The sequence below is a fragment of the Oncorhynchus masou genome, chromosome 6 (genome assembly GCF_036934945.1).
Source record: "Oncorhynchus masou masou isolate Uvic2021 chromosome 6, UVic_Omas_1.1, whole genome shotgun sequence".
NCBI lineage: Eukaryota > Metazoa > Chordata > Actinopteri > Salmoniformes > Salmonidae > Oncorhynchus > Oncorhynchus masou.
In genome coordinates this window covers 50,676,146-50,701,794 of record NC_088217.1, presented here as the reverse complement: position 1 = coordinate 50,701,794, position 25,649 = coordinate 50,676,146, and the positions used below count along the sequence as shown (strand labels likewise).

General features: G+C 46.1%; 1 protein-coding gene across 3 annotated transcripts in view; it reads right to left on the bottom strand.

Moving 5' to 3' along the window:
• Positions 1 to 25,649, bottom strand: part of LOC135542224 (voltage-dependent calcium channel subunit alpha-2/delta-2-like) — a 261,612-nt gene that overhangs the window by 12,944 nt on the left and 223,019 nt on the right. For 2 of the 3 annotated variants that reach the window (XM_064969026.1, XM_064969027.1), the window contains 15 exons: positions 23,727 to 23,777; positions 22,605 to 22,704; positions 20,670 to 20,831; positions 19,243 to 19,353; positions 18,598 to 18,676; positions 16,629 to 16,678; positions 12,527 to 12,616; positions 12,228 to 12,293; positions 6,843 to 6,917; positions 6,678 to 6,752; positions 6,457 to 6,528; positions 6,168 to 6,239; positions 4,614 to 4,675; positions 3,683 to 3,759; positions 116 to 176 (listed from right to left, as the gene is read on the bottom strand). In XM_064969026.1, the coding sequence (XP_064825098.1) occupies positions 116 to 176; positions 3,683 to 3,759; positions 4,614 to 4,675; positions 6,168 to 6,239; positions 6,457 to 6,528; positions 6,678 to 6,752; positions 6,843 to 6,917; positions 12,228 to 12,293; positions 12,527 to 12,616; positions 16,629 to 16,678; positions 18,598 to 18,676; positions 19,243 to 19,353; positions 20,670 to 20,831; positions 22,605 to 22,704; positions 23,727 to 23,777 (1,203 nt within the window). Of the gene's footprint in view, positions 1 to 115; positions 201 to 3,682; positions 3,760 to 4,613; positions 4,676 to 6,167; positions 6,240 to 6,456; positions 6,529 to 6,677; positions 6,753 to 6,842; positions 6,918 to 12,227; positions 12,294 to 12,526; positions 12,617 to 16,628; positions 16,679 to 18,597; positions 18,677 to 19,242; positions 19,354 to 20,669; positions 20,832 to 22,604; positions 22,705 to 23,726; positions 23,778 to 25,649 lie in introns of all 3 variants that reach the window. The other variant, XM_064969028.1, reaches the window with a different exon arrangement.

Genomic DNA, 25,649 nt, shown 5'->3' with positions numbered 1-25,649 from the left:
CTGAAGGTGGCGGATAATAAACAGGGTAATGCTGTGGGCTGAAGGTGGTGAATAAACACCACAGTGTGGACCATCAAAACAAATGGGAAGACAGCAAGCATTCACACAGGGCTACCTGGGAGCTATGAATACATGTCCTTCAGACTCAAAACTGTTTGGCAGCAGAGATTCAAAATCTGCAACAGAAAGGGGAAGATTATCTGGGAAGAGCCATGAGCCGAGCAGTGGGGCACTCTGGGTACACAGCGGCTGTTCTTCAGGGGTGCAGGGAGCGCGGAAGGGAGTTACCATAGCAACACCGAATAGGAATCATGGGGGATACACCAGCATTAGCCAATATGGTGCCTCAAATGCAACCTGACTCTGCCTTTAACAGTTTCAACCAGCACTCACTTTCTTACTCATTTTCCACTTTAGTTCATCACCATTGAGAAATCGTCACCAGATCAAGCCAACCATTGCGATTTGATTTTGAAGTTAACTGTTCTTTTTTTTAAGTCGGAGAACTGACTCCCATCACACACCATGACGGGAAGTGAGTTCTCAGACAGATTAACCCATAATGAGTGCATTTCACAGGCAGGCATCAACATGGCCAACTATTGCAGGGAGAGGTGGTGGCACAGGGGTCCTGATGGAAGTGGTCACCCCTCAGACTGGCAGGGGACACGGCTCAGAGAGACACACAATCAGGGGAAATGCATTGCATTGTGAAGGGCATATCAATGGGCAACTTGCTTTACCTCTAGGAAGCGAACCTAATGAGTTTTTATTCAGATAAATACGTTTTTTGTTATATCTATGATTCTCTGAACCTCATTAAATACAGCAATATATCTATTGTTATCTGACTTCCTTTACATTTCAGATCATCTCTATAAACTATGAGAAAGTAGATGAGACGTAGATATTTGACAATGAATGAATTGAAGGCCTGACTGCAGTTCTACGAGTGCCCAGGTAGTGTCGCGCCCACAGTGCCGTGCACATCCGGGTCATGGTTGTTTTTTTAGGAGGAAGTAGAGGGCCGTTCCCCCAGCAGTCTGAGGGCTGATAGGGGGAGGAAGGAGACAAGCTGATGGAGACAGGGGTTACAGAGGGACGACACACGAGGCAGGCGCCACGGGGCGCTCTGCCACGTACCCGACAACATGAGAGGACCAGGGTGGTCCACAGTGTGGCCCTAAAGAGATCCGTCAGCAGCACTAACACTAGCTACTGTAACATGGGCAAACAATTCAGTTGAGCTAACTAACACAGCCTGTTGTTCTAGGAGTCAACTTCAGGAACCTGTTGTTCTAATAGTTGAGCTAACTAACACAGCCTGTTGTCAACTTCAGGAACGCTAACATGCTAAACAAGCTTAGTAAGGCTAACATGGACGAACAATTCAGTTGAGCTAACTAACACAGCCTGTTGTTCTAATACGGAGTCAACTTCAGGAACGCTAACATGCTAAACAAGCTTAGTAAGGCTAACATGGACGAACAATTCAGTTGAGCTAACTAACACAGTCTGTTGTTCTAATATGGGCTCAACTTCAGTAGGTAACATGCTAAGTAACCTCAAGGCTAACATGGGGACTAAATCACCTGGGCTTAAACAGCTTGGCTTAAACTGCAGGTGGCCTTAGTCAAGCTAACATATTAATAGCCTAAATGCAGCAATCACGATGTTGTAAATAGTTAATAAACCGCAGTGACATTCTTAGACGTACTACCATGGGGGGGGGGATCAATGGACTCAAATGAGACTCAAATAGGACCAGCCTTAGTTATACTCATATAAAACAATGGGGTTAACTTCAGTTTGTTGAACTGTGTTATAATGACAAAATAGGCTTTAACATTACAGGGAGGCTTTCGCCTGCTCTAGTGTGAGGACAGTTAAGATGGAGAACGTCCTTAGCTCCACCGGGACTTTTGGAAGCGATGGCGGCTCCCTCAACTCCTGTACACTGGTGTGAGAGTTAAGACATCCTTCCAGCTACAATGGCATTGTAAGACAGGTAGAGAGACAGAGAGATGGAGGGAGAGAAATACCGAGAGAAAGGGACACAGAGTTGGAGAGGAGGAGAAAAAAAGGAAAGAGAGAGAGAGAGAGAGAGAGAGAGAGAGAGAGAGAGAAGGATAGTAAAGTGAGACACAACCAGAGAGCTATCCACAGAGGGGAGGTGTAGAGGGACGAAATACCAAAAGGTTTTAACAGAGAACGTGGATATTAGCTGTCATCTTTGGCTGTTTGGGGGTGTTAGAGACCTGAGAGTGACTGAAGCACCAGAGACGTGGGGGTGAGGTTGGAGACTGGAGGAGCCATCGTGAAAGAGATGGGGTCTAAGCTGCAGCAGGAGGGTGGGTGGGTGGAGAGTGAGGAGGAAGAGGAGAACGAGGAGGAGGAAGAGGAGGGTCTTGAAGGCAAGACGGGCAGGAACAGAGGCAAGCAGGCTGGGACAGGTGAGGGTGGGGGGGGGCAGCGAGGGTGGGAGGAGGTTGAGGTGTGGGAAGAGGCAGCAGTAGGGAGTAGGAGGTAAAGGTAGGGAATGTGGACCAACATGGAGTATACTTGCCCTTCGTGTATGGAACTGTGTGGATCCGTCAGAGAAGTAGTGAGCAAGAAAAGAAACAGGGGGTAGGGGAGGGGGGGGGGTCACAGACAATATTTTATTCAATTATTATTTGAATAAAAATATTGCTTTTCAAAAGAAAGAAACCAATTAAGTCAAACAGACGATAAAGGAAAATAAATGAAGAACAAACACCTTTTTTGCAAGAGCAAACAAGAAACTGAACAGAATGAGGACAAAGGAAAACCAGGAAGTCGAGAAACAGAACGAAAGAAGAAACAGTAAAGGACAAAAAAAAAACAGAACTGAGAAAGTTAACCATGGAGGTTCCCAAAATAAACAGAACAGAACGAACCAGGAAAAGAGCGGAGCAACAGGGTCTGGAGAAAGAAAGCATGAGAGAGACAACAGGTGTCCCCATTGAGACCCACTAAACCCAAACTCCCACAGAGGAAGGACAGACCCTCGTCACGGGCCGTGGGAGTTTATCTACTGAATGATTCCAAAGCTAAATACAAAACAGCAACAGGGAACAGTCCAACAGAAAATAATCACACATCTAGGAACTCAACAGGAACACAACTCAATAGAAATCATAATCAAAACACGAGAGAAAAGAGTGAAAAGCATGCCTGTTTTCACCGGTTTGGAAACATCAAAAAAGTTTCAAACACAGACGCTTCAGAATCATTGCTTGTTGGTGGAGAAGAGGCGAGAGCATTTGGCAAAGAAAAATAATAGCACAAAGACACCATTATTTTCACCTTAATAACACAGTAAAACCACAGCTTTCACCTTTCTGTCATTTTCCGATTTTTTCTTCAACAGTTGTGAAGAAAAAAAATCACCATAGTGTACAGCACAGTATGAAGACAGGAGGGTAGATAGGGGGGGTGGGGAGATGAAAGAGTTTCACTCCCAAGATGTCCCTGTCACAGTGGAGGAGAGGGGGGCGAGGAGAAGGAGGGGTATAGAGGCTCAACTCTGATGGTCCCTGTGATGGTGTTCGCTGGAGACCCCGGAGGCAGGATTTAGTAAGGGGGGGGCGTTAGGTCAAATTTGGGAGAGAGAGAAAGAGTAGAGAGAGAGGGCTGGTTTTGGGTGTCTCCTGGTACTTACACTGCACCTGCAGGATCTGGTCACTCAGGTTAGCCTTGATGTGGTTCTCACTGTACGTGGGCAGAACCAGCCCGAGACTGGAGTGGTGAGGCAGACACAGAACAACATCAGCATCCTAGTATTTAAGTCCTAATACACACGCGCCACACACAGAGTCTTCGCCTTGGACACAAATGACAGCATTCTCTAATCGGGAGGTGTGAACAACCTGCACTCAAAACAACACAAGAGGTTTAAATGATCAGAGAAACACAGCAACTGTTTCAGCTTAACGATGTGCTAATAGAGCTGAAGAGTGGGACCGTGTTCAAGTCAGCTGGCTCCACAGAAACCAACACCTGGCTCCTAGCCAACAGAGATAAAAAAAAATACATTTATAAAAAAAAAACATTTCTAGGTCTATTGAATATCATAAAATGTAATTTGCAAAGTGTTGCCTGGAGGAAATGGTGTTATAATGTCACTTGGAGATGGCTACAATGCATAGAGCATGCAGTTATTATGTGCTTATGATCCCATTACAGTTATTTTACAAGAGAAAGGAATGTGTGTCTTAATTTGTGGTGATTTCAGTGAATAATCCACTATGCAGAAAGCAGATTTTGTGGATACTCATGGTTAATAGACGGAGCCCATATCTCTGAATTTCTACACACCAGTGGGTGTGACACTCGTCGAAAGCACGTTTCTGAGATGTACAGATGGGTTATAGATCTTTATCCACAGGGTCACAGGGGGTCTGTACTCACCTCCAGGTCTCAGTCTTACCGCCAGGGTCGTATACGGTTGGAAACCGTAGCAAACTATTTTGCAACGGAGAACGTCTTGCAACGAAAACGAGCTTCTTATTGGACAAGTTCAGGTAGTCCCTCCCCTCTTTTTGGTTTCTATGGAATACTACCCAGATGAAGGCTGGTTGCTTAGCACCCACCTGTAATCTGTGCCTTCCACCGGTGTCCAGGTGTATGTCCGCATAGCCTCATCAATGTACCTCTGCAATCAGACAACAACACTCAGCATCAGAATCCCTTCCTCAATTTTGCTGTATTGTTTTGAAAAAGACTAAATCTAAGTAACGCACAGACATATATATATATATATACGGTGCCTTTGGAAATAATTCAGACCCCTTGACTTTTTCCACTTTTTGTTACATTACAGCTTTATTCTAAAATGGATAAAAAATGTTTTACAAATCTTCAGCAATATACACACAATACTCAATAACTTAATTGAGGTTTCACCTGTGTTAAATGATATTTATCGGACATGATTTGGAAAGGCACACCTGTCTATATAAGGTCCCACAGTTGACAGTGCATTTCAGAGCAAAAACCAAGCCATGAGGTCGAAGGAATTATCTGTAGAGCTCCGAGACAGGATTGTGATGAGGAACAGATCTGGGGAAGGGTACCACTCTGACAGAGCTCTAGAGTTCCTCTGTGGAGATGGGAGAACCTTCCACAACGACAACCATCTCTGCAGCACTCCACCAATCATGCCTTTATGGAAGAGTGGCCAGACGGAAGCCTCTCCTCAGTAAAAGCCACATGACAGCCCGCTTGGAGTTTGCCAAAAGGCACCTAAAGGACTCTCAGACCATGAGAAACAAGATTCTCTGGTCTGATGAAACCAAGATTGGGATTCTCTGGCCTGAATGAAAAATGTCACGTCTGGAGGAAACCTGCCACCATCCCTATGGTGAAGCATGGTGGTGGCAGCATCATGCTGTGTTTTTCAGAGGAAGGGACTGGGAGTCTAGTCAGAATCGAGGGAAAGATGAACGGAGCAAAGTATAGAGAGACCCTTGATGAAAACATGTTCCAGAGAGCTCAGAACCTCAGACTGGGGTGAAGGTTCATCTTCCAACAGGACAACAACTCTAAGCACACAGTCAAGACAACGCAGGAGTGACTTCGGGACAAGTATCTGAATGTCCTTGTGTGGCCGGGCCGTAGCTCAGACTTGAATTCGATCAAACATCTCTGGAAAGACCTGAAAATAGCTGTGCAGCGATGCTCCCCATCCAACCTGGCAGAGCTTGAGAGGATCCGCAGAGAAGAATTGGAAAAACTCCCCAAATACAGGTGTGCCAAGCTTGCAGCGTCATACCCAAGAAGACTCAATGCTGTAATCGCTGCCAAAGGTGCTTATGTAAATATGCTATTTCAGTTTTTTGTATTTGTTATAAATTAGCGACAATGTGTAACACCCTGTTTTTACTTTGACATTATGGGTTATTGCGTGTACATTGATGAGGGACAAAAAAATATTTATTACATTTTAGAATGAAGCTGTAACGTAACAAAATGTGGAAAAAGTCAAGGGGTCTGAATACTTTCCAAAGGCACCGTATATATAAAGAATCTCTTCCTCAAAAACAACTTGAACTGTAGTACAACAAGTTGTACGGTAGTCCTAACTCAAGTTATTCTGGATGGTACCGGCACGGATCATGGCTAAGCCTCATATATTGATGACTTGCCTCATCAACTGACTTAATGAGGGTCTTGATTTTCCTATGCCCTGATTTTCCATCAATCATGTCACGACGGATCTGCGAGAGAGCGAGGGATAGAAACAGACAGAATATGAGACGGAGAAAGAAAATGAGAAGGAAATGACAAAGGCAAAAGGGAGATGGAGAGTTACTTCTACGCTAACCAAAACCAGCTGTAACATTTGATTCAACAGTTTGCTCACGGGACCACTGTAATACAGTTGTAGTTACAATGTTAGAGATGTGTGGGTGTTCAGGTGATCACTGTCTTTACCTCCTCCTTTTTACTGTCCTCCAGCTCAGCATCCAGGAAGTCCAGAGTGACAGGCTCTCTGAAGTTAATGATCTGAGAGAGAGAGAGACGTGCAGCCAACCAGACACCAAGAATAATACCCGTATCTGGGTAGAAAATCCAAGACCTCCAGAACAGAGAAATACAAATGATATATAGAACTAGAGTCAGTAGGAGTGATTTGAGGACAGTTTGGGTCCTACCTTAGGTTGTAAGTTGGGGTGCAGGAGCAAATAGCCATTTTTGTCGATTGCATAAGTGTATCCATTGGCTCCAAGCTGTAGGGACAGAGTTGAGACTTAAAACCAGTGAAAAAAGTAAAGATATTTCTACTGCATGTGAGCTGCGTGCATGTGTGACGTACTTACCCTATACGTTGGCGTCTTCCTCTTAATTTCGTTGATCGCAACATCCACTCCCATGACACCAAGGACGAGCTGAGTCTGTGTAAAAACAACACAGACGGCAAAAGTTGAAATATTTGAACTCTGGCGGCGACTTCTATCTACCGTGGCAGCTGACGGCATTCAACGCCAGCCTCAACGGCATTCACCATCGTGCTCTCAATGAAAACAATGACATCTGGTTTGCCAACTACGGTCGACCTCGTACCATCTAAATGCAGCATTAGTGAAACAACTACATATCACAGTCTTAGTAGGAACATTTTTCCACAATAAATCAGCAAAGTTGGTGCTAGTAGTAAAAGACAAGTGTGATTTCAAATAAATAGGGGGGTGTCACACCCTGATCTGTTTGACCTGTCACTGTGCTTGTTTCCACCCCCCACCAGGTGTCTCCCATCTCCGCTCATTATCCCCTGTGTATTTATATCTGTGTTCTCTGTTTGTCTGTGGCCAATTTGTTTTGTTCATCTTGCCTACCAGTGGTTTTCCCCCTGCTCCTGTCTGTTCTAGTTCCTGGTTTCCCGGGATTGGCCATTCTGCCTGCCCTGAGACTGCCTGCCGTTCTGTACCTTTTGGACTCTGATCTGGATAACTGAACACTGCCTGCCCTTGACCTGTCGTTTTGCCTGCCACCTGTTCTAGTAATAAACTTTTATTAGGGTTTCAGAAGTATGAGTATCTGTACCTCTCTCACTGATCCTGTCATCACATTCTCATTCAGCCTCTCACATTAAGAAGCAGAGGCTGCACACACACACACACACACACACACACACACACACACACACACACACACACACACACACACACACACACACACGCACACGCACACGCACACACACACACACACACACACACACACACACACACACACACACACACACACACACACACACTCACAGACACAGTGGAAGCACACACACAGCAAACGGGGCCTTTAGACTGACTGCTGAAAAGCTGTCCTCACCATCTGTGACTTATAACCACGTGTACCATCTGACTAATCTATATCTACACCCTGGAACTGAGTCAATTTGTCATAGCATCACTAAAGCCTGCGTGATTCAGGAGTCAATATTTTCTATTTGGTTTTAACAGTTGATTCAGTGGGAGCTAAGCAACAGATTGTACATCAAAAATCCAATCAAATGAACTTTATTTGTCATATGCGCAAAAAAACAACTGGTGTAGACAACCATATAAATACAAAATAAAATAGTAACAAGAGGAATAAAATAAATTACACGAGAATGGAGCTATATACAGCGAGTGCCAGTACCAGATCAATATGCAGAGGTATATACAGGGTGTACCAGTACCAGATCAATGTGCAGAGGTATATACAGCGAGTTCCAGTACCAGATCAATATGCAGAGGTATATACAGCGAGTGCCAGTACCAGATCAATATGCAGAGGTATATACAGGGTGTACCAGTACCAGATCAATATGCAGAGGTATATACAGGGTGTACCAGTACCAGATCAATATGCAGAGGTATATACAGGGAGTACCAGTACCAGATCAATGTGCAGAGGTATATACAGGGAGTGCCCGTACCAGATCAATGTGGAGCTATATACAGGGAGTACCAGTACCAGATCAATGTGGAGCTATATACAGGGAGTACCAGTACCAGATCAATGTGCAGAGGTATATACAGGGAGTGCCCGTACCAGATCAATGTGGAGCTATATACAGGGAGTACCAGTACCAGATCAATGTGGAGCTATATACAGGGAGTACCAGTACCAGATCAATGTGCAGAGGTATGAGGTATTTGAGGTAGATATGTACATGAAGGCAGGGTAAAGTCACTAGGTAGATATGTATTTGAGGTAGATATGTACATGAAGGCAGGGTAAAGTCACTAGGCATCAGGATAGATAATAATAAGGTATTTGAGGTAGATATGTACATGAAGGCAGGGTAAAGTGACGAGGCATCAGGATAGATAATAATAAGAGTAAAATAAAGAACAGAGCAGCGGCAGCAAATGATGTGTAATAGTGTGTGTGTGTGAGCGTGCGTGTATGTGTGTAATGGGTATGTATGTGTGTTTGTATTGTGTCGGTCTGCATGTGTGTTATGTGTGTGTGCATGTAGTGCACGTGTGTGGGTTTTGTGTGGGAGTGTCAATGTGGTGTCCCCTGTATTTGGTTTGTATATATGGTCTAGTGAGTGTGCGTAGGGTCAGTGCAAGATAGAGTTTGTGCAGATAGTTTGGGTACCATTAATTGACTATTTAGCAGTCTGGCACCGCCTGATATAGAGGTCCTGGATGGCAGGGAGCTTGGCCCCGTACTGGGCAGTCCACACCACCCTCTGTAGCACTTTGTGGTCCATGGCTGTGCATTTGCCATACCAAGCGGTGATGCAGCCAGTCAAGATGCTCTTGATGGTGCAGCTGTAGAACTTCTTGAGGATCCGAGGGCCCGTGCCAAATCTTTTCAGCCTCTTGAGGGGGCCGTGCCTTCTTCCCGACAGTGTGGGTGTGTGTGGACCATGTTAGGTCCTTAGTGATGTAGAAGAAACTTGAAGCTCGTGACTCGCTCCACAACAGCCCTGTCAATGTGGATGGGAGCGTGCTCTCCCCTCCTTCTCCTATACTCCACAATCAGCTCCTTGGTCTTACTGATGTTGAAGGAGAGGTTGCTGTCCTGGCACCACACTGCTAAGTCCCTGACCTCTCTGTAGGCTGACTCAGCGCTGTCTGTGATCAGGCCTACCACCGTTGTGACGTCAGCAAACTTAATGATGGTGTTGGATTCATGCGTGGTCGTGCAGTCGTGGGTAAACAGGGAGTACTGGTGGGGACTGAGCACACACCCCTGAGGGGCCCCCGTGTTGAGGGGCATGGTGGAGGTGTTGTTGCCTACCCTCACCACCTGGGGCCGGCCCGTCAGGAAGTCCAGGATCCAGTTGCAGAGGGAGGGGTTCTGTCCCAGGGTCCGTAGCTTGGTGATGAGCTTGGAGGAGACTGTTATTGAACGCGGAGCTGTAGTCTATGACCAGCATTCTCACATAGTTATTTCTCCTTTTGTCCAGGTGGGAGAGGGCAGTGTGAAGTGCAATTTAGACTGTGTCATCTGTGGATCTATTGGGGTGGTATGCGAAATGGAATGGGTCTAGTCTGTCTGGAATGATAGTGTTGATAGTGTTGTGTGTCATGACCAGACTTTCAAAGCACTTCTTAATTACAGATGTGAATGCTACAGGGCTATAGTCATCTAGGCAGGTTACATTGGAGCCCTTGGGAACAGGGACAATGGTGGTCAGCTTGAAACATGTTGGGATTACAGACTGGGAGAAGGATATATTGAAAATGTCTGTGAAGACACTTGCCAGCTGGTCTGTACATGACTAGAGAACGCCCGCTGGTATTCTGTCTGGCTCGACGGCCTTGTGATTGTTAACCTGTTAAAACGTTTTGGCTCACATTAGCCACGGAGAGAGAGAGATCACACAGTCATCCGGAAAAACAGAGGCTTTCACGCAAGGCACAGTGTTATATTCCTCGAAGCGAGCATAAAAGACATTTAGTTCATTTGGGAGTTCTGCATCACTGGGCAACTCATGGTTTGGTTTCCCTTTGTAATCCGTTATTGTCTGCAAGCCCAGCCATATACGACGAGCGTCAGAGCCAGTGTAATAGGCTTCTACCTTCTTCCTATATTGACCTTTCACATGTTTGATGTCTTGTCGGAGGTCGTAGTGGGTTTTCTTGTATGTGTCCATGTCCGTGTCCCTTTCCTTGTAAGCGGTAGCTCTAACCTTTAACCCGGTGCGGATATTGCCTGTAATCCATGGTTGTTGGTAAGGATACGTTCTTATAGTCACTGGGGGGGACAACATTGTTTATGAACTTGTTGATGAAGCCCGTGACTGTTGTGGGAAACTCCTCAATGCTATCGGATAAATCCCGCAACACATCCCAGTATGTACTAGCAAAACAGTCTTGTAGCGTCGCATCTGCTTCATCTGACCACTTCCGTATTGAGCGCATCACTGGTACTTCCTGTTTGAACATTTGTTTGTAAACAGGAGAATAGAGCCGTGGTCAGATTTGCCAAATGTAGGATGAGGGAGGGACTTGTCTGGAGTTTCTTGCTTGTTTATGGCTCCATACAGTTCGTTGAGTGCCAGAGTGGCGCTGGCTTGGGCCAGGATGTAGACAGTTGTAATAATTATGGATGAGAACTCTCTTACCATGAGGTATCCTATATCAGGTGAACAAAAGCTTGAGATTTCCTTCACACTTGAAGCAGCACACCAGTAGTTATTTATGAGAGAAAAAACACCCTCTACCTCCTTTTGACTTCTCCGAAGCCTCTGTACGATCCTGTCGTTGCACGGAGAATCCACTGAGTACTACGTGCATAGCGTCATCGTCCAGAGACGTTTCAGCAAGATATGTAATATTGCAGCTTTTAAAGTCTATCTGATAGGAGACTCTCGAACAAAGATCATCCATCTTATTCTCCAGTGACTGGACAATTGCCAATAGAACAGAGAGGAGCGCCGTTCTGGTTTTCTCTTCGCCTCAATTTCACCTGGACTCCACCTCATCTCCGTTTCCACGCCTGCAGCGTTTTGCTAGCCCATGGAACAAAGGAATAGGGTCCGGTATGAACAGTGGAACAGCTGAGTCGGAGTTGAAGTCGCATTTGGTTAGTAACTGTCGATCTGATGTCCAGAAGTGCTTGGTGGTCATATGTGATAATAGTATGAACTTTCTGTACAAAAAAAAGTTTTTTAAAAATATGATAAAAGTCACTGTATAGCAAAGCTGGGTTGGAACCGAGGCAAGCCAAGCAAAGTTGAACTGGACTGGTTACACATGCAGCATAGTTGCAAAGCCGAGCTGGTCTGTGTCAGCCCTATAGTGTGAATCAGGCATGAGTGGAAGGATATATCAGAGCTGCTGGGCCTGTTGCCAACTCACGGGGTCAGTGTTGCCCTGCGGTCGTTCGGTCGCTGCACCAGGATGGGAGGGCGCCATGAGACATGACTGATGCTCAACATTAGGGACTTACAGAGAAGGAAAGGGACTCCTGTTGTCTTACAATGGTGCAAACCCTGTTGCTCAAATGGGAAGTCTGTATCTAAGTTAGTACTGATGCAATATCTGTTTATGTATCAGGATCTGTTGACAGTGGTCCTCATAATCGCCCTGAGACCTTTTGAAGATGAACAGGGCAATAAATGAAGTCTGGGAACTTGTTAATCAAGATCTGTTGACAGTGGTCCTCATAACCGCCCTGAGACCTTTTGAAGATGAACAGGGAAATAAATGAAGTCTAGGAACTTGTTAATCAGTGTAAATCCTAATGCTGGTAATGTTCACCTGAGAGTTTGCGTCAGCGGTGAGGTTGAAGACCGGCATGGTCCCGGTGATGACCAGACCCAGACCCTGAACACACAAACAACATAGCAAAATCAACATCTTCGCACACAGGACTTCACAAGGTCCTGTTAGCATCTACATAACATTTTGCCATCTAAAACATAGCTATGTAATGACTCAAAAGAGACATTTGCAAGCTAAAGAGCTTGAAGTGTGGCTAGTACAAGGTAAACTTGTATTAAAACTGAAATGTAATGCAGCATAGACATCGTGTTGCTAGTCATCAGTCTGTGTCTTACCAGAGCATCCTGGTAGACGTTGGTCCATTGGACCAGCTTGGCCTTGGGCCCAGCCAGCACCATGGGCCGACCCAGCACATCCAGGTACTCCTGAGACAGGGAGAACATGGAGGAGAACACACACGTCAGCACAATGACACACACACAGACACACAGACACACACACAGCATCTACTGCTTGATAGTGCTTGCCTACAGTGGGGGTTGCTTAAAACAGTGAGCTGTAAGAGCATGTCACCCTGATTCTACGTAAAGCTATAAGACCCTGACAAGTCTTCTCCTCGTCATATTAACCGGTGGGCCAACAGTAGAAGCTGCTTAGTGCTGAGGAGCAGTAGAGCCTGCGGACGGTCTTCAGCCATTCAGAGTCGTTATTCGTCATTATGAATCAGCTATTAAAAACACAATAGGAGTGCCAGGGGGCACTTGGCACAAACAGGCCAATCTCCCACTGGCTCTCTGTGTTCAGCACGGCAGTGTGAAAACGCCTCTCTGTGTTGGAAAACAAGGGTTAAGGGTTAAACTCACGAGTGATTCAGCGCGTTCATCAAAGTCGTATCTCCGTAGGTTTTGTTTTACAGATTCTAAACGACAAAGATGTTTAATTGATCCATGGGATGCTATTATTCCCCCCCCCCCCAACTCCGATTTACCTCACTTGCGAGTCAGGAATTTAGGGAGATTCCATCCAAATCCTATACAGATTTAGGTAAACAATGCCCCCTTTACATGATGGAATATTCCATCATAGCACTCAGACCTTAACCATAACCGTCTGTGTATACCTGTTATACACACAAGCAGTGTCGCCCTGTGGGAACACAGTGTTGTTCCAATGTCGTGCCTTTGACCGTTTGTTATTCATTGGCTGAACACTGAGGTGCTGACAGGCGTCACCTATTCTATTATTAGCTCAGTAAAACTCCCGTTTAACGGGCCACAGGGAGATATTTCATCAAAATGATGACAGGCAGACCTTTTCACGGGATGTAGGGGACATTTTCCGCCTGACTAGAACAATCTAGCAAACATTAAAGTCAGCCAGCAGAAAGGCTGAGGAGGTCCGAGGGAACCAGAACCACACGTAGGTAGAGGCCAGAGTCCAAGGGCCCTAGCTAACAGTTCTGTGGGTTAATGTGTTGCTACAACCAGGGACAACTTCACGTGCCTCCAACAGGCCAACCAATTAGCATTTTGTCTGTTTAATGCAAATACACTGTGAAATACAGGCTACATCAGCTACATGTATGTGTAACTGACTACACCGTGAAATACAGGCTACATCACCTACATGTATGTGTAACTGACTACACTGTGAAATACAGGCTACACCGTGAAATACAGGCTACATTAGCTACATGCATGTGTAACTGACTACACTGTGAAATACAGGCTACATCACCTACATGTATGTGTAACTGACAACACCGTGAAATACAGGCTACATCACCTACATGTATGTATAACTGACTACACTGTGAAATACAGGCTACATCACCTACATGTATGTGTAACTGACTACACTGTGAAATACAGGCTACATCACCTACATGTTTGTGTAACTGACTACACTGTGAAATACAGGCTACATCACCTACATGTATGTGTAACTGACTACACTGAAATACAGGATACATCACCTACTTGTATGTATAACTGACTACACTGTGAAATACAGGCTACATCTGCTACATGTATGTGTAACTGACTACACCGTGAAATACAGGCTACACTGTGAAATACAGGCCACATCACCTACATGTATGTGTAACTGACTACACTGTGAAATACAGGCTACACCGTGAAATACAGGCTACATCACCTACATGTATGTGTAACTGACTACACCGTGAAATACAGGCTACATCACCTACATGTATGTGTAACTGACTACACTGTGAAATACAGGCTACATCACCTACATGTATGTGTAACTGACTACACTGAAATACAGGATACATCACCTACATGTATGTATAACTGACTACACTGTGAAATACAGGCTACATCACCTACATGTATGTGTAACTGACTACACTGTGAAATACAGGCTACATCACCTACATGTATGTGTAACTGACTACACTGTGAAATACAGGCTACATCACCTACATGTATGTGTAACTGACTACACTGAAATACAGGATACATCACCTACATGTATGTATAACTGACTACACTGTGAAATACAGGCTACATCACCTACATGTATGTGTAACTGACTACACTGTGAAATACAGGCTACATCACCTACATGTATGTGTAACTGACTACACCGTGAAATACAGGCTGCATCACCTACATGTATGTGTGACTGACTACACTGTGAAATACAGGCTACATCACCTACATGTATGTATAACTGACAACACTGTGAAACACAGGCTACATCAGCTACATGTATGTGTAACTGACTATACTGTGAAATACAGGCTACATCACCTACATGTATGTGTAACTGACTACACTGTGAAATACAGGCTACATCACCTACATGTATGTGTAACTGACTACACCGTGAAATACAGGCTACATCAGCTACATGTATGTGTAACTGACTACACTGTGAAATACAGGCTACATCACCTACATGTATGTGTAACTGACTACACTGTGAGATACAGGCTACATCATCTACATGTATGTGTAACTGACTACACTGTGAAATACAGGCTACATCACCTACATGTATGTGTAACTGACTACACTGTGAGATACAGGCTACATCACCTACATGTATGTGTAACTGACTACACTGTGAAATACAGGCTACATCACCTACATGTATGTGTAACTGACTACACTGTGAAATACAGGCTACATCATCTACATGTATGTGTAAACATGCTGCAGTCCCATGTCCCATGTTTCATGAGCTGAAATAAAAGATCCCTGAAATGTTTTATATGCACAAAAAGCACAAAAGCTGTCGTGCACAAATGTGTTTAAGTCCCTGTTAGTGATCATTCCTTCTTTGCCAAGATAATCCATCCACCTGACAGGTGTGACATATCAAGAAGCTGATTGAACAGCATGACTGTTACACAGGTGCACCTTGTGCCGGGGACAATAAAAGGCCACTCTAACATGTGCAGTTTTGTCACACAACACAATGCCACAGATGTCTCAAGTGTTGTGGGAGCATGCAATTGACACACTGACTGGAGGAATGTCCATCCGAGCTGGTACTAGATCATTTAATGTTAATTTCTCTACCATAAGCCGCCTCCAACGTCGTTTTAGAGAATTTGGCAGTACGTCCAACCAGCCTCACAACAGCAGACCACATGTATGGTGTCGTGTGCGTGTTAGTAATCTATACCAAGGCAGCCCTATAACTTGTTATAATGCAACATTATATGATGGGGAATTCTAAAATGTGTAGTGCAGCCCAGGTGTGTCTAGTGCTCTGACATGAACCAGTCCTGTTGCACACCTGCTGTAGGAAACCTATTAGAATAAGTGGCAGTTCTCAGAATATAATTATGCCAGAGTTAATGGAACAGCTGACAGTCTATTCAGGGGCCCTGATCGCTCTGTGGGGCTGGGGGAGGAGGAGGGGTAGGAAGGGGGAACGGGGTGCATAGAGCCCCCCAGCAACTCACTCAATTTCTACAGCTGGAATGAGGTTATCCCAAGGGGCTATGGGACCAGGTAGTGCCTGGAGCAGAGTGGAGGTCGGCGAAGGAGGGTGGAGGGGCCACGGGTGTGTGGGGCAGAGGGGCCAGAGGTGTGTGCGTGTTTGTGTGTGCATGTGCGTGTGTGTGGTAATGCAGTTGGGGGACTAGAGAAGGGGTGGATTAGGCAGCACAGTAGGTCTGCGCTAACTAAGACCTGCTAGAGGACAGAGGAGAGCTTTAATCACTCTCTCTCTCCCTGTTACTTTCTCTCTTTCCGAGCCTCCTCGTGTCCTCGTGGAATGGTACATTTCAATGCCTCATCTGCAATCTGCACAGTTGTCCTCAAAGAGAGTAACAAACTCAAAGTTAAGTAGAAAACACACCCTAAACAAGGACACAGCATCCCGATGTGTTCAGGATTCACACAAGTGTAAATAGTCACGCATGGATACACATATCACACACACTGGAGGATATCTGACCTGCGTGTTAATTCTGATGGCGCCAATGGATGGAATCTCGTAGTAGAATCCTGAAGAACAAAGTGAGAGAATTTGTTCGGTCAATCCACAACGGTAACAAGCAACATGCAACTGCCCTATTGCAATGTGCGTTGTAAAGGTAACGCTCTCAGTGTCGCATCTTAAAGACCATAGGATGAAGTAACACAACAGCCCAGCGAAGTGCAATCATCTCAAGCGAGCAGGGCACGTGTAGTGCTATCCTATCAAAATGACTCCTCAGCAGAATGCTGATTGTTCTCCACGCGGGGGAAACTCCATTTAGTAACCCATTACTTGTGTGGGTTATGTAATTATGTCATTTGGTGTGAAACGCTCTGTGTGTGTTTGTGTGAGTGTGTGTACTGTGTGACTGATTGGCACTAGGGTGCTATGGGGAAGCAGGATGGGGGGCCATTGGCCTCCAGTCTTATCGCCATTGTACTGCAGGATGTAAATGTCATGTGCTCGAGGGTCTCACTGAGGATGCTGCGGCTGAGCCTCAATGCAGAGCAGAGCAGAGCAGGGCTGCTGATTAGTGATGGAGGAGAGGAGAGCCACTCTCTCACTCTGGGTCAATAACTGCTGCCGTTCCCCAAGTTATTAAAGCTGAGTGTTTATACAAAGAGCCGCGAAACGGAGACAACACACTCGGAATGTTAAGCGGCGGGAACGGCTGTCGTTTTTTAAAAAAAATTTTTTTTTTGGAAACAAATTGCGTTCTCGCAAAATAGTGCCTGAGAAATATATTACAGAACCTCTGGTAAGTAAATTTCTGTAAAGTTACAGGGAAAATGTATTTAAATGGCAGTGTTATTAAGCTGGCCCCAGGATAATGCTGTAATCACGGAAGCGTCCACAGAAGCGCACACCCACAAACTATGACTGTGCTCAGAACAGGAGCTCCTTCGCTTTGCTTTGTGCCATTGTGTGACACCTCCCGTTGTAGGACACGACACAAGGAGCGACGAAGGAGGAAACCGACGTAGAAACGAATGAGCATGGACTGGAGGTCTGCCGGTCTTCAGCCACACGAGGAGAGCGGTTGGGCCCAAAGAACTGTCAGAGCGGGAGTCAGGCTCCACTTAAGAGGGGATTGCAGCACAAGCCAAGCGAGACAACAGGGAGTCTAGTCGACTGGGAGCTGGATGTGTTTGCGAGGGGGGATCCATGTGTGTTTCAGTGTGTGAAGGTTATAGGGTGTCTCTGGATAGCACAATGAGGTACGACTATGCTTAAAAGGACGGCTCCATAGAGGAGAGGACGTCAATAACCATTGTCTTAGGTCGGCATTGACTTTGGTGCCACGCTAATGGTTAGTGTGAGTGGCACGCTGGCACAGAGGAGTAATCCTGGACTTCCCACATGCCGCCTGCCTGACTGAGAGATGGTAGCCATCGTTATCAACACACAGCCAGGCTCCACACGATAATTCATTACAACATGCGGGGAGGGAGGTACTTCTGAAGCACTCTGACGGCTCTGCAGGAAATGAATGAGCCAGCCTTCGATAGGAGGCATGCTGCTTGTGACAGGAAGAAGGGAACGCTAAGTGTATAAGAGAAATGTTGAGACACTGAGAAACCCAACAACAGAGGGGATAAAGAGGGAGAGAGCGAGGAGAGAGAGAGAGAGAGAGAGAGACGATTATTGTTCCAGAAAGAGTGAAAAAAAAAGAGTTTAACCGAGAGAGCAGAAAAGTGGAATTCGGCATTGGTTATAGTGCAGAGCGGGCTGAGTGTCATGAGGTCATGAGGGCCGATGGTCAAGGAGGAAAGCTCAGTCATCTGGGTCGGGGACAGTTGGGCATTTTGACTGGAGTTTGGTTACATCATTACACCATTATGATCACATATTTTCTCGTTTCTCTTTGCTGGACTTGGGTAATGCTGAGATTGTGCATGTAAATCAGTCCATGTCCATACAGTTTATAGACACACCCTCTACTCACCTTTGTTGGCACAAGCTATCCACTGCAAAGGTGTGACATCATAGTTGTGCTGCCCGACTGAAAAGGTAAATACTCGAATCTGAGAGAAGAGGGGATAGTGAGCGGAGAGGGTGAAAAACTGGACATTACTCTCGTACAGCGAGAAAGTATAACGGCAGAAGCATTTCAAGCCAGGGCGTGAGCGAGGACGAAGAAGAAAAACGGTAGGAGAGGAAAGAGAGTGAGTGTGTGCATGTGTTGGCTGTAATTTCCTGGGCTCTGATGATAAAGTGGCTAATTAGTCAGCAGGTCAGAGCTGTTAACACCTGCAGCAAGACAAGAAAAGAGACAGAGAAATAGAGAGAGAGAGAGAGAGAGAGAGAGAGAGAGAGAGAGAGAGAGAGAGAGAGAGAGAGAAAGAGAGATGACAGGGATGGAAACACACAACAAAAAGGCTGGATCTATGTCCAAGGATGGAAGTGTTGGAATCTCACCCCCCCCCCAAAAAAATGACACCTGCTGTTGAGAAACATGGTATTTATTTCATAAGGACAAAGGGATGAGAGGGAGATGGGAGACCACAGACTGGTTTATCATCTCACGGACTGATTCATTGGCAGACTTGGATTGATGAATAGATCCTTGGTTATTGGGGACAGGACTCACGGTTTTGTTGGGCCAGTTGTACTTCTCAAAGATGTCCTGGGCACGATCCTCTCCTCCATCTGTAAACATCATTATCATCTTATTGCAGCCCGCCCTCGGGGCGCCTGTATCCTGTGGAACAGAGAGAGAGAAGAAGAGGGTGATAGCGAGGGAGAGGCAGAAAGCAGGATAGAAAGAGATACAGAGAGAGATACAGAGAGAGAGAGAGAGAGAGAGAGAGAGAGGGTGATTAGTGAGAGAGTGATTAGCGAGAGAGGGGGAAGAGAGGGGGAAGAGACCGTCAAGGAACGGAAGAGGACATCAGACGACATGATAAAGACATGACAAAGACACGATAAAGACACGATTCAGTATAGCCTCTCCTTCCAGGAAATCACTGAAAATGGCGGCTTGGTTCTTCACAGGGGAGAAGAGTGCTTGAGGAAAGGACAAGCCTGTCTTCCAGTTCGCCTTTGAACAGCTGTAGATTCTCTTTTCTAATATGCTAGGTAACCTGCATGTACAGTACACAATACATCCACATATCTGGGATCGAAGTGTACATATCTCTGTGTGTAGGGTAATATATCCCGTGCGTGCAGATTGGTGAATGTGTTCAGTGGCCAGTGGCATTCTACTGTGATATGGATTGGGTTATAGGCATAACCCCCTCTTTCTCCCTCATCCGTTTCCTCCACCAGGCTGCCTATCTGACCGTTCGAATCGATATGCAGGCCAGCGGCACGTCACTCTGACAAGATTCTAATAAAGATACATAATATTACCACAATTACACATTTTTATTGTGCTTCTGCCACCAATCATAGGGAGCGCGGCGGCGGGAGACAGCGATTAAAAAGCTTTTATTTCTCATTCTGCTGGAGGGGGGGGCTGGGCTGGGCTGGGCGCTTGGATCCGTGCCTCCCAGCCCACCAGAGGAATATAAAGAGTCGGTGGCTGATCTCTTCTGGGCTCCTCTCATCAATCATCCCATCAGAGCCCATTAGGGTTGGCAGCTTCCGAAAATATACAGGAGCATATGGAGCTAAGCTGCGGCAGCACCTGTGCAGACAGACAGACAGACAGCGGCAGGCAGGTGTTTCGGACGGACCAGTGCCTGCCTGCAGGGTTGCCGCCCTGCTGCACACACAGACAGGGACCACTGCTGTGCTGGCTAGCCCTAAGCGCCACCACCATCATCATCATGCCACTGCAGTGGCCGTTCTTAACCAGACCGGCCGACTGACTAGCAGCCACTTTGGACTCCATTCTCTGATTGTCTAAAGAGTGGCTGGGTCAATTACTATATCAATTGGGATGTCAATTGGGATGTCAGTTTACTAATTAGCGTGTCTTACACCATGGACATTTCGTGGAAGGCCTAACCGAACCTACCACCCTGAACTAAAACCCAGAGCGTGCGGCTGACTGCTGGCTCTTAGTCTTACATTGAGTAGCTGTTCGAAGGCGAACTGGAAGCCAGACTTGTAGTCAGTGGTTCCTTTGGCTTGCATGTTCATGATGGACTCCTTGAAGATCTTCTTGTTTCTCATGGTGGCCTGGACCAAGGTCTTAAAGCAGGGGACCACGGCATCTGCCTTCTCGTTAAACTGGGGGAGAAAAGACAGATAATGATGACTAATTGTCAATTGAACGTGTCTGAGTGTGACCACGCCGCTCGCTCGCTGGCATTTGACGGCCAATCCATCTGTTGTGTGTGTGTGTGTGTGTGTGTGTGTGTGTGTGTGTAACCAGATAAGGAGGGGAACGTGTGCAGCTGTGGGTTGCTCTGTGCCACTCTGGCAATAAACGTTGATAATTACAGTGTTCCACACAAAGAACAGGTGCACCTGGAATTCCAATGTAAACCAAGAACAGACACCCAGCCAAGGTAATGTCATCGAGATCTCCTCGGCAACATTTAAATTAGTCCTGGACTCTGTTTGTGACTGCGTGTGCGTGTGTGACAGACAGAAAGGTAAGCAGAGAGCAGTGCCTATGTGTGATTAGCATTGAACAGCAATGTCCTGTAATGTCAGCATTTTTAATGGCCTTTCTTCTTGAAGGTCAACTTGAAAATCCGTTGACATTTCGATGGCAGAATGATAGCATGAAATAGGGAAAGGAATTCGGTGCATGAAAAGTGTGCATGAAAAGTGCATGAAAAGATGGTGCATGAAAAGATGACATTTCCTTGTGTTTGTGTAGTCTGATACTTATATTGGTCCAAAATATAGAGAAGAAAGGACTTGAAGTATAGTATTCAAAATAACGATTAGAATTCCTTGTCACAGATAATGATCTCCTAACAAAATGCCAATTACACGTTCAATACAATTCCAGGCCTAATGTAATGCTTCTGTGGACGGTTATACTGTATTGCTGAGGCTGCAGGTAACCTAGTGGTTAAGAGTGTCGGACCAGTAATGGAAAGGTCGCTGGTTCTAATCCCCAAGGCGACTAGGTGACAAATCAGTCGATGAGCCCTTGAGCAAGGCACTTAACCCTGATTGCTTCTGTAAATAACTCTGGATAGGAGCAACTGATAAAGGTAATTGTTCTGTCAGAGGAAAGGATATCAACAGTTGTTGTGTTTGTAACTACAATGCATAATAATGGGAATATTTGACTGATCAAATGCACAATCTTTGAAAAACCTCAAATAACACAAATTACTGTTGGTGTCTTCATACACTAAAATATATACAGACAGATAGGTACACACACACACACACACACACACACACACACACACACACACACACCGGCACAACCATTGACTTTCCTTCCTACTTCCAGAGCTCTTATTTTCTCTATAGGGGTGGAAATCAGCCTCGTTCCCACCCAGATTACCACGCTCATTTCTGCCTCTTAGAGCTGGGATTTAGAGCCATACACTGACTAAGAGCACTGGATTATGGGGGATTAGCCACCCAAGTCTCCAAACAGGGCTACCCCACCAGTGTGTGTGTGTGTGTGTGTGTGTGTGTGTGTGTGCATGTATGTATGCAGTGAGTCAGACAATGCAGCAATCAACTCATGAAAAACCAAGGAAGGCAGGGAGACTGGGGGAGATAGAGCCTGGCACAATCACATCACACATAGACCAGGGGTTGCAACATTGTGGGACTATAATCATGTAGGAAAGTAATCGTTTTTACAGCATAACTATGCGATAGGAACCTATACGCGCTCTCATGGCCACCCCAATGCATTACGGATCCTGTTATATTGGAGGTGTTAACCGTGTTCTAACATTGTCATTGGATATTGACGAACAACCAGACCTTCAGCTGCAAATGACTGACACGGGGGGCCTGAAGGAGTCCCGGCAAAACGCAGAGCCCAGTTCTAATCGTCGCCTTACCAGCGAGGCTACTCACCCTGGCTACATTCACATAGTCATCATCTGACAGAGTGTCTAGCATCTGCATCACAGAGGACTTCATCAGCTTCAGGGTGAGTCCACTGACACTGCCACTCCTACAGACACAACAGAGCACAACCAACAGATCATTGAGCGTACAGTTCAACCTAAACGGCTCCGTCTTACAACCTCGTCCAGGTAGGATACCCATAGGAGTCTATACAGTGACGCTCCCTCTGCTCGTTTATACTGTGCTGAGTATTTACAGGTTGGGGATCTGGCGTAGGACACACAAAAACAGTCTTAATCTATCCTCTCATTCCTCCCATGACCCAACCCCAGTTTATTTCAGCATGCATTCAGGAAAAATAATCTTCGTATTGTACTGCTAAGACATGGGTACAAGAGCAAGAGGTCTGTGAAAATAAACACGATCGACATGGGAGTCTAGAATCTCCTCTGATCGGGGTAAACCAACAGGTGGCACTAGAGACCTTTACTGTCGCTGCTGAGAGAGGACAGGAGGGAGGAGAGAGGGAGAAGGAAAGACAAGAGGGAGGAGAGAGGGAGAAGGAAAGACAGGAGGGAGGAGAGAGGGAGAAGGAAAGACAGGAGCGAGGAGAGAGGGAGAAGGAAAGACAGGAGGGAGGAGAGAGGGAGAAGGAAAGACAGGAGGAGAGAGGAGAGAGGGAGAAGGAAAGACAGGAGGGAGGAGAGAGGGAGAAGGAAAGACAGGAGGGAGGAGAGTGGGATAAGGAAAGACAGGAGGGAGGAGAGAGGGAGAAGGAAAGACAGGAGGAGAGAGGAGAGAGGAGAGAGGGAGAAGGAAAGACAGGAGGAGAGAGGAGAGAGGGAGAAGGAAAGACTGGAGGGAGGAGAGAGGGATAAGGGAAGAAGGAGACAGGAGGGAGGAGAGAGGGAGAAGGAAAGACAGGAGGAGAGAGGAGAGAGGGAGAAGGAAAGACAGGAGGAGAGAGGAGAGAGGGAGAAGGAAAGACTGGAGGGAGGAGAGAGGGAGAAGGAAAGACAGGAGGGAGGAGAGAGGGAGAAGGAAAGACAGGAATGAGGGAGGAGAGAGGGAGAAGGAAAGACAGGAGGAGAGAGGAGAGAGGGAGAAGGAAAGACTGCATCTACTCACACATCCACAATGATGATCATGTCCTTGGGAGAGGATGCCCCTTGGATGTACCTGTTCAAAAAAGAAAGATGTGTTTAACAAATTGTATTAGTCTTCACTGTGTTTAATTGAACTGGTAGATTTGATGGGGATCCTAGGTTACAATAAACTGGGCTATGTTAATATGTAGCAACCAGAGCATATTTAAATGCTGAAATGGAGTATTAGCTTGCAAGAGCTGTGTCTAAATGGATTCTAAGCTTTGTTGCGAATGGTTGAGGCAAGTGAATGGAGTCCCGGCTTAGCTAAGGTTCACTTACAGTATAGGTAAAGCTATGTTTGCATGTTGAGCAACCTGTATGTGTATATCTTCAGTCTAAGTAATCTGAGTCGTCTTTAGACAGTTTGTTTTATACTTAGTTTGAGTCTGAACTAAACAGATTTCAGTCATGTTTCTAAGCAGGCTGAGCCGAGCTGACCTGTGTTTTGGGTCGTCTGAACAGATTTCAGTCATGTTTCTAAGCAGGCTGAGCCGAGCTGACCTGTGTTTTGGGTCGTCTGAAACGATTTCAGTCATGTTTCTAAGCAGGCTGAGCCGAGCTGACCTGTGTTTTGGGTCGTCTGAACAGATTTCAGTCATGTTTCTAAGCAGGCTGAGCCGAGCTGACCTGTGTTTTGGGTCGTCTGAACAGATTTCAGTCATGTTTCTAAGCAGGCTGAGCCGAGCTGACCTGTGTTTTGGGTCGTCTGAACAGATTTCAGTCATGTTTCTAAGCAGGCTGAGCCGAGCTGACCTGTGTTTTGGGTCGTCTGAACAGATTTCAGTCATGTTTCTAAGCAGGCTGAGCCGAGCTGACCTGTGTTTTGGGTCGTCTGAACAGATTTCAGTCATGTTTCTAAGCAGGCTGAGCCGAGCTGACCTGTGTTTTGGGTCGTCTGAACAGATTTCAGTCATGTTTCTAAGCAGGCTGAGCCGAGCTGACCTGTGTTTTGGGTCGTCTGAACAGATTTCAGTCATGTTTCTAAGCAGGCTGAGCCGAGCTGACCTGTGTTTTGGGTCGTCTGAACAGATTTCAGTCATGTTTCTAAGCAGGCTGAGCCGAGCTGACCTGTGTTTTGGGTCGTCTGAACAGATTTCAGTCATGTTTCTAAGCAGGCTGAGCCGAGCTGACCTGTGTTTTGGGTCGTCTGAACAGATTTCAGCCATGTTTCTAAGCAGGCTGAGCCGAGCTGACCTGTGTTTTGGGTCGTCTGCGCTAAGCTCTGTCTGTCTGTACAATAAGAGCTACTGCTGATTCTCTAGTTCCTCAATGACGCACCAGTCCGGTGTCAAACACATTCTTTACTCTGCCGGTCCCTTTGTCAGCTCGAGACACAAGCTGCTTAACACCATTATGCTACAGTTGCAAAGCTACTCCTAAAATAGGGCAGCTATGCGTGTGTGTGTGTGTGTGTGTGTCAGTCATGATGGTGCAGGGCGGGTCTGTGGGGGAGCAGAAACACAGCAGCAAAGTGAACCAAAGATGCTAGACACTTTGTTGTCCTGGAAAAGCCACAAACACAAACGTCTGCCCACTGCTGATAGAGGCTGACATATAGAGGCAAATTGGAATGCACTCATTCCCTTCCAACTGCAATTAAAATCCCATTACACCTGACACAAATGGAGCAGAGATTGACGTAACGTTACAGGGCTCCTCCAGGTCAGCTTGGCGGGGGGTTTCAAATGTTAGCGTTTAGTTCGTTTGGCATTCTGATGGGCGAGCGAAGCAGAGGCAGACCGATCATCAGTAGTCTCTTTCTGCTTTTTATCAGCGGTTCAGCTGTGTGTGGAGGCAGGCCAGCTGCCTGTTGGCCAGTTAGGTGCTTTTCTTATGCCGGGCCAGGGCCGATACAGAGGTAGAGAGGAACTGAGTCCTGGTAGGCCTCACTGTTGCTGCTCCC